The 9,408-nt window shown below is 36.4% G+C and overlaps 3 protein-coding genes across 8 annotated transcripts in view; 1 reads left to right on the forward strand and 2 right to left on the reverse strand.

Annotated features, from left to right (window-relative positions):
• LOC108968194 overlaps positions 1–4,204 on the reverse strand; it is a 61,682-nt gene extending 57,478 nt beyond the window's left edge. The window contains exons 1-2 of one of the 6 annotated variants that reach the window (XM_018932040.1): positions 3,939–4,204; positions 540–2,340 (exon numbers count right to left, since the gene is read on the reverse strand). In XM_018932040.1, coding sequence (XP_018787585.1) covers positions 540–1,778 — 1,239 coding nt within the window. In that variant the 5' untranslated portion in view covers positions 1,779–2,340; positions 3,939–4,204. Of the gene's footprint in view, positions 1–539 lie in introns of all 6 variants that reach the window. The other 5 variants (XM_018932038.1, XM_018932037.1, XM_018932036.1 and 2 more) reach the window with 5 other exon arrangements.
• Positions 4,205–4,576: 372 nt separating this feature from the next.
• Positions 4,577–7,325, forward strand: LOC108968195 (ATP-dependent DNA helicase PIF1). Its single transcript, XM_018932041.1, has 3 exons — positions 4,577–5,601; positions 5,665–5,825; positions 5,884–7,325. The coding sequence occupies exons 1-3, from the start codon at positions 4,803–4,805 to the stop codon at positions 6,916–6,918; spliced, it is 1,995 nt and encodes a 664-aa protein (XP_018787586.1). The 5' UTR covers positions 4,577–4,802; the 3' UTR covers positions 6,919–7,325.
• LOC108968196 (NADH dehydrogenase [ubiquinone] 1 beta subcomplex subunit 10) lies at positions 7,282–8,607 on the reverse strand (the record flags this gene model as incomplete). Its single annotated transcript, XM_018932042.1, is given in 4 exon segments — positions 7,282–7,632; positions 7,696–7,971; positions 8,178–8,265; positions 8,343–8,607. Coding segments are annotated over 3 exon segments (504 nt in total). The 3' UTR covers positions 7,282–7,486.
• Between the last annotated feature and the right edge of the window lie 801 nt (positions 8,608–9,408).

Below are 9,408 nucleotides of genomic sequence, written 5' to 3' on the forward strand. Positions count from 1 at the left end.
ACACAAGATTTTCACACAAACAACGMCAATAATAATGCAGAACTCGGAACAAAGTGAACCGACACAGTCTCGCCTGAAAACCGGTTAATAATATTTGTGCTTATATTAGAAATACACATACGTATGTATCTATATATATTTTCATATATGTACATATGTATGTTCGTGAGTAAGTTCATTCGCAGACGTGTGTGTACTATAGTATGATTCGGTTAACTAAAGCTAAAGTTTTGCTGGCTGGTAAGCATTCAACATGGCTAACTGGTTCATTCGGTTGATATCTGAGGCTTTAGAGACATTCTTATGCCATTTATTTATCCAGACTGAATCTAGAACAATGATCACAACTAACAAGTTCAATTCAATCCGTTTCCCTCCTTTATTTGTGGCTACTGTCCTCATCTAATACCRACCTGCTTGATCAAGTAATTATATCAAAACTACTGCTTATACAATTTGAGAGTTATTCAAGGTACAATTACAAATAAATGTAGATTTAAATTTATCACAATGGATCTATTGTAAATTTCGGTAGTTACCTTTCGTTTCATGTAGAGTATTTCATTTTGTGCCTTTAGAGCTTCCTTGATCTCGACCTCCTTTAGCTCATCCAAAATCTTCTGATATTTTTCTCGATTTTCGACATCTAATGCCACATGTAAATAGTCATGCCAATTGCGTGAATCGAAGCCCCAATGACAAGTTCGATTTTCAACTTCCCGATGAACATGGCCCACAAACTTCTGTGGCGAAAACCATCCCTTGCATTCCAGACACATGATGCAAGTTGGCTTTGTGTATGAGTAGAGTTCGGGTGTACAGATACCATCACATTTCCCAAAACAGCGGTGATATACTTTGAAGGAAATGGCACCTTTCGGGATGTCGTCATCGCTAATGTAATTATTTCGATCTACCCGATGTAAAAGTGCTGCGCACAAACGCTCTGCATCCGTGCGTGTTATCAAACCGGACGCCTTCACATCCGTAGGCAAAATTTTAGCTGCTTTGAATTCCAACAGTTGATCAGGTGAACATTGTGAACAATAGATGCCCAATTCATCAAAGATGCGATTTATTTGATCAAGTGTAAAATCGGCTAGTACATTGTTTAGAAACTGAGGCAGACAYAAACGCATTTCTCCGCCAAGCGAGAAACAGCCAATAGTTTTTCCTTCCAATCGCGTTTCGTATAATACACCAGAGCCCGAGTCTGGTGCGGTAAAGATAGGTTGTGACAACTCCGGTGGTGGGGGTGGTATAATTTTAACTGTAGTAACAGGAGGCTGAGCAGGAACTGTTTGGGATTGAGGTTGCGTTGTTTGTAACGACATCGACAATGGAAGTGGCAATGATTGCGATGGCAATATTTCACTCAGCTCATGTGGTTCGGGAGAGCTGAGAACTTCTTTTTTAATCAGCGGTGCGACCGGTGGCAAGGCGGATTCCGCATTTGGTGAATTCAAGCAAGATTGTGATGATACTATTTGCGGGCAGTTAGACGATATTTTGTGGGCACTACTGGAGGAACCGTTTGATGACAAATTACCAACCGACAGGTGCCCAGAACAAAGATTACGAACGCCACCAGTGTTTAGGTCTGTGTGATTCCCACCGCTGCCACTCACGCCAGTCAAAGTGACATCAAGCGGGCAATTGGGGCCGGTCTGGCAGCCAGAAACGGGCAACGCATGACCAGGTCCTTGCAAACTTTTAGGTGCACTTGTCTGATACTTTTTGAGCACTGTGTGAATATTGGGTGTAACGTACTCAGTCATTTTTTTATTATCCGTTTTTGAACACTTCCTTCTTACGAAGGTAGTGCTGAAGCGGCAGTCTCAGAGACTAATAAAAATTTGAGTAACTTCAAGTCGCACACCAACAGAACAGTCCAATTTACCGACTTTAACTTATTTACAGTKKTTCACATTCAAAAATTTCGACTTTAATTGCACTCTTCTCCACTTGTACAATTTTAATTGATTTGTTTACACTTTGGCACATCATGCAGTGGCACAAGTTTAATATTTCATTATATTTCTTTTATTTCATTAATTATGTGCCTTTTAATACTATTTTTTTATATTTTGAAATTTTGTATACACCAAATTTTCTTTATATTACTTCTATTTTTTACTGCTTTAATTATTTTCGCATACAATTCCGACGGCATTTTCGTAGTCAGTCATTTTCATTCGTAAATGCGACACACAGCACCAAGACCGCTTCGCTACCACTTACACTCTCTTTCACCCYCTGCTTTTCTGTGCTTTTGCAACTTTCGTTTTAATTGCCTGTTTGCGCACTTTACAAACAGCCCGGTTTTTGGCAGCGACGAAACTAAATAAAAACAAATAATTAAAAGACTGTGCCTATTTTTAAACTCTCAGGCACAGCAAAAATTAGAAATATTTMTTTAATCCTCATGTCTTTATTTTGATTTTGTATTTTATTTTACTCCTTTTATTTATTTACATTATTATTTGCTGCTTTGAGCAACCTTTGCACATAATATACAAATTTCGGAAAACATTATATGACATCTACACATGCACTGCAAATTCGCAATCACTGCACATTTCACTTATTGGGGCGACGTATCTTCACAAATAGTTATATTCATATGCGCATACATTCATACATATGAACATATATGTGTGAGTAAAAATGTATGCGTTTGTACGGTTGAGTGTATCTGCGCATGCAAAATAATATGCTGAACAAACGACCTCGCGACTGACCGTTCGACTGATGACCAAATTGTGGCGCTCTACGGCTGAAATGTCAAAAATCCAACTGGATTCTGCTACTTCTGCTGTTCTGCTTTTCTTTTCTTTCTATTCTTTATTTCACTCGTTCCGAACACTCTTTTGACAGTTTTGTACTACCGAGAGAGCGCGATAATGTATACCGATACGAATTATTTGAGTGGCCCCAAAGAGCGAAGCAGTGGCTGCGATGCTGTGCGGCTAAATGCCTAATAAGTTGGTTTGATTCGGGCTGATTGGGGACGGAATCGGCAACAGTGGCCGCATTGCTAGCTTGCGCGTGTTTTACTCTCTCAGTCGAATTTTCGTTGCGTTCAGTTCTTTTTTGCTTTGTCTCCTGGTTGTTGTTCTTGCACTTTATTTATTTGCTGTTTTTCTGATTAGAAAATACAAGAAAAAGTATATACAATTATATGTACACAATTATATTGGAGACGCAGAGGCAGACATATGTCTCGTATGTTTGTCGACACTAGTCGAAAATACTGACAAAATATTCAGCGAAAGGGAGGGGCGGCTACATGAGGAGAAAGCACAAACAAATTAGGCGACCAAGTCGCAATTTTAAACACCCTGTCTGTTTTTTTCATCTACGACTGGCTCGTTGATATTCCAAAACATTTTTTTAATAATGTATACATACGCATATATGTATGTATTGCATTTGTTTTTGCTATTGTGTGTTTGTTTCCGCCGATGTATGTATGTATGTAAGTACGTTTGGCACTTTAGTGTGTAAAATATTGCCAAAGATTTCATTTACTCACTCTAAACACACATCCATATATACTACAAATTTTTTTCACAAAATTTTATTTATCACATTTTTCTATGCATTATTTAATCCACTATGTAATGTAATGTAAACTTCAACATGTTCTGTACGTAGGTTTTTAGTATTCGCAGCATTTCACATTTCGCCGATACCTTGTTACGTATTTATCACCATTTTTATATTTTGCGATTTCCAAATTAATCAATTCTCTCGAAGACTTTCGACTTTACATTTTCAATTATATCCGTTTTATACATACATATGTGTACAATAAGCACTTAAAAACCTTTATTTCAATTCACTTGGCAAGTTTCTTTACACCATTATTGCCTTTCACGTCAATGAAATATTCGTTTATCTTTAAATTGTTTTGCGAAATACCCGACGCACACTACCTTCTTCAACGAAATAAACAGAACAACAATACGGCGTTATCTACGACTCTGTGACAGCAAAGTTAGCGGCGACATCATTCGGATAGACCACGACAATCAGACTTCGTATCTCCCAGATACATTGGGCGCCGCCATCATGCACTACCGACCATTGTTGGCAACAGAGAAACTGACAGAAAGTATCAGCAGAGAACGTACATATTCATGTTCTCTAACATTAGTTCGTTGAGTGGGAGTATGATTAATATATAACCAGAGAATATAAAATATGTAAAGCATGGTATGACAGGAGAATATATACAAATATAACCATGATTCAATTATAGAAGCTTGTGTCGATACGGAGCGTGCTTCCTCTTACGAAAGAAGTGTTTGTATCCATAATGTTAAAATCAGTTGCTTTTTRATTTTTTCACTAATTGTTTGTTTACATTTCGATGATTATGTATTATTTCCATTCAGTTATCACTAAAAAAAAAACATATTTTTTGAATCGTATAAACAAATCAGTTGATTTTGACATTATGCATCCAATTGAATCAACTGRATAATTTTTAATCAAAGTTTTTTATGTCATTAGGTATTTATTTTCATGCAAATATTTCAACTATATAACGCTCTCATGAGCAGAAAATGTGAAATGAAGTGATGGGTATATTGGATTCCCTTTATCAAATGAAAACTATTAATTTGAAAGCTACAAATATTTTTGCCAACTGGCAACATAAAAGAATAATTGTGAATGTTCAGCTAGAAGAAGAAGTAAAAAACAAGGTCAGCAATTTTGGCGGGTTTTAACATTTTATTGTAGGAAACATCGTCTAAAAAGTTTTCCATCCGTCCAAAATATTAAGTTTACTAAAAATGGATCTAAATGATGCAGCCCTAACTTGTGCCGTCACTATTTTATGGACTAATGCAGTGGGTGTGACAGGGAAAAAAATGTTTTTTAAAACAGCTACATTACGTTTAATACGAAATGATGTAAGGGAACTTTTCATTGAAGTCGCCGGTGAAAAAGCTAAACCAATAAAATTCAAGCTGAAAAATGTGATGGTACATAAAAAATTTATGTCGGAAGGCAAAGCAACAATTAATTTCAAAATTGAGAACTGTTCAATGTATTTGTCAAATGCGCCACCTGGCACCTTAATGTATTTTCTCCGCACGATATTTATAAAATTAAATGGTGCAGTTCATAAGGATGAGGCTACTAGTCAAAAACAATTAAGAGCTCATATGTTGTCAGGAAAGCCTAGTAATTTTGAAGAGGTCTCTCCTATAACAACAACAGAGATGATTATGGCTAGGAAAAAGGCTGGTTTATTAGGACGTGGCTCCGCGACAACGCCATCACCACTGGCTGCTAAAAAACGACGATTCGATGATTTTAAGATGGATGATGGAAAGGTGACCTCTAATGCACCAGCAGCGAAAAGGCTTTATCAAGATAAAAGTACACCTTCGCTAGGAATGGAAGACAATGTGAAACTTTGTGAGGAACAATGGGAAGTTTTACGTGCATGCACTTCAGGCAAGAACGTGTTTTTCACAGGCTCTGCAGGTACAGGGAAAAGTTTTCTGTTACGAAAAATTATTTCAGCTCTACCACCAGACGGTACTATGGCGACTGCGTCTACAGGTGTTGCTGCTTGTCTGATTGGTGAGCGAAAACAAAAGCTATCTGTCACGTTGTTTATTTTTAATTTTTTTAATTTAAATTCAGGTGGCACAACCTTGCATGCTTTTGCCGGTATTGGCGGTGGTGACTATGGACTAACACGTTGCATTGAATTAGCCTCGCGAGCTGCAAGTGCTCAGATTTGGAGGAAATGTAAAAGACTCATTATAGATGAAATATCTATGGTGGATGGACAGTATTTTGAGGTTTGAAAGCAAATTTTTATTATATATATTAAACTGAGAATATTTGTCAACATTTTAGAAAATAGAAGCAGTTGCAAGACATGTGCGTAAAAATGACAAACCTTTTGGCGGAATACAACTGATACTATGCGGAGATTTCTTACAACTACCGCCTGTGGTAAAAAATGAAAACAATTCGAATCCAACGCAACGTTTTTGCTTCCAATCAAACGCCTGGGAGAAATGCATACAGTGTGTCTTTGAGTTGAAAGAAGTACACAGACAATCCGATCCAGAATTTGTAAATATATTAAATCATATACGAATTGGGCATGTTAATGAAGAAATTACAAAACGTCTACGAGCTACATCTAAACAAAAGATTGAAGGTGATGGTATTCTAGCAACTCAACTTTGTTCACACACAAATGACGCGCAATCTATAAATGAAACAAAACTTGAAAGTTTAGAAGGCGAAAACATTTTATTTCGGTCTGAGGACTCCGATGCGAATATGGTGAAACAATTGGACTCACAATTGCAGGCAACTTCACAGCTATATCTAAAAATTAATGCTCAAGTAATGCTATTAAAAAATATTAATATATCTGCGGGTCTGGTAAATGGAGCCCGTGGTGTTGTGGTGCGCTTTGAAAAGGGACTACCAGTAGTTCGATTTAAAAATAATCGTGAATACGTTTGTAGTCATGAGAAATGGATTATAAAAACAGCATCGGGAGGTACAATAACACGTAGACAAGTGCCTTTGAAATTAGCATGGGCATTTTCAATCCACAAAAGCCAAGGACTGACATTAGATTGCGTTGAAATGTCTCTGTCGAAGGTATTTGAAGCTGGGCAGGCATATGTTGCTTTATCACGCGCGAAATCATTGGACTCATTACGAATATTAGATTTCGATCCAAAACAAGTTTGGGCCAATGCACAGGTCCTTCAGTATTACAAGCTATTTCGTAGACGTCTACATGACAGTACAATGATACCACTAGGTGCAAAGAACATAAAACGTGAAAAAAATAATGATCCAAAATCGAGTGCTTTACCCAAATTGAAGAAGAGTTTAATGGATAAACCAATAGTATCTATTAGCTAACAATTACGCAGCTGCTTGTTTAGATATTGAGAAAAACATTATATATAAAATTATTTTAGCCTTCCGATAACTCAACTGACACTTTTTAAACTGTGTTATGATTATTTAGTTTAAATTCGACTAGCGTATTTTATACATTTTTACTTAGGTACAAGTTGTAAGAGAAATAAAGTGGCCCAACACTTCAAACACTACATTAATACTCAAAGGGCTACTGAATTTACAACATTTTTTAATCTTACTACTGATTTATATTTTCTTTATTAATATACATATTTTTACCAGAAAATTATATTTTTAGTTAAATATGTAATTTTCGAAAACACTGCCTATCATATCGAGTTATGTCAAATGCTTTATATCTTGTACAATACTTTTATTAAAGGACATTATATAATATTACACCATATTATAGCGATTTCAAATTACTGTGCCTACATGGCAGCAAGAAAAGTATACATTACGCTATGTATTGAGTGCATAGAGACAAAACGCAAATGAGTCTTGTTCTTAAAAGTATCATAATTTTGCTTTAATTTCAATGCATAATATTCGTTTGGAAACCATTTTAGTCTTCCTCCGAAACAAAACTAGATGGTATTTCCTCTGTTTTCATTCCACTGCCGACTTGTCCATGTCGACGCTCCCAGATCAAACGATGTTTCTGCTTCATGTATGCACTTTTAGCATTAGCATAGCCACCCAAATCCCCATCTATTATTTCACAAATTCAATTAAAAAGTTATAGATATTTATGAATAAGTTTTTAGTACTTACATTTAATAAACCAATTTTCAGCAGCCTTTTCATATTGTTCTAAAATAGGCTTGCATTTTTTAATATGGTCGGGCGCTTCATACATTGTACAATCTTCGAAACGTTGCCGTAAAATTGATACGATTTCATTTTCAACCATTCGATCCCGGCGAAATTGTTGATCGGCTTCAAAACGACAAACAGCATCGTCAATGTAACACTGATCGATTGTGGGCACACGTTGAAAACGTTGATGATACCACGCTTGTTTCTTCTGATTAGGTTCAACAATTGATTCTGTAAAATGAAATATTTTTTGTTTAATGAAATGTAAACAAACAATTGGGTGCTCAACTTGTTTGTAATTGAGGTTATGTTATTATGTAATGAAGCAATCAAAACCAAAATTGGGATTTAAGAAATTCATAGCTATACAATTATGGAGGAAAGTTTTACACTTTGTATTCCTCATATTATTTACAATGCTTCATTAGAATGCCTACCTCTGAACCATGTTACGGGCCCATCGATAATATTGCTCACTGACTGAGCAAAACTTGCCATCGGGCTCCGAGGTTCCGGCATCGTCTACTAAAAATGCCAAAAGAAGAATAAAATGCATCTTATTTATGTATTTAAAAGTATGTACATTAACAGACGATGCTTACTTTGCGGTAAAACAAAATAATAATTTTCACAATGCCCACAATCCGTGAGTCTAATGTTGCTTATGCTTCAAACAGAGAACGTACATAAATATACGTTCTCTGCAAGTTGTCAAAATTCAGCTGGTAATACGGTTTTTTCTGGTTGGCGTCTTCACTTTACATTCTTCGTTTTTTATTTTTGAATAGCTCTTACATAGTATCTCCGCAGGCAATAATTATTATTCGTTAGTTATTTTGCCGAATAAAACTAATGTCATTCGCAATACTTGAAGGGTTGAAACAAAAATATATAATTTAATAAAAGAAAAATTTAATAAAAAATAATTTTGGAAAGAAATATAACGCAGTCAAATCTTCAATAGCTTTTACAAAATTCCCATTGACCAGATTGAGGTCATTATTTCAATAAAATAATTCAAAATTTCATTATTCGTGCATTTTTAAAAACAATCAACGGAAAAAGGTCTAACCGCCGTGCAAGATACCAGATCAACTAAATTCTCATAACAGTTCTTTATCCTCCTGACAGCTGCTGTCATTGAGTACAACCCCGGTCTAAAGGAATATTTCTGCTGCCACACATTTTGTGTCTCTATGCAGTCAAAACACTACCACGGCAATGCCCTCTACGGCCACGCAAAATTCACCTAGCTCGCGCTATGCCCTCCAACTGAGTAGCTAACATGACGATCTCATGGAGTTTAACCGGTCAACTTAAGTATTAGTCTGATCAAATATCTTAGAGATTATTTCCTGTGCGTATGTAATTAAGTTTCTACATTATAACGTCCTTCGGTAAACCGGTTATGTTTATGAAAACTACTTTCTGGCTGGCTGCCAGCTGGCTCTACATAAGAAAAGCATGCAGAGAGCCTGGCCTGTGCGAAAGTGACACTCATGCCGCGAAGTGAAGTGATTTGAAAGTCACAAGGTGACTTCACAGTAGCTGGCTCTATTTAAGAAGAGCAGGTAAACTGCCTGGCCAGTGCGGGAGTGATACTCATGCCACGAAGTGAAGTGATTTGAAAGTCACAAGGTGACTTCACGGTAGCTGGCTCCATATAAG

The sequence above is a fragment of the Bactrocera latifrons genome, unplaced genomic scaffold (assembly GCF_001853355.1).
Source record: "Bactrocera latifrons isolate USDA-ARS-PBARC rearing strain unplaced genomic scaffold, ASM185335v1 scaffold_206, whole genome shotgun sequence".
NCBI lineage: Eukaryota > Metazoa > Arthropoda > Insecta > Diptera > Tephritidae > Bactrocera > Bactrocera latifrons.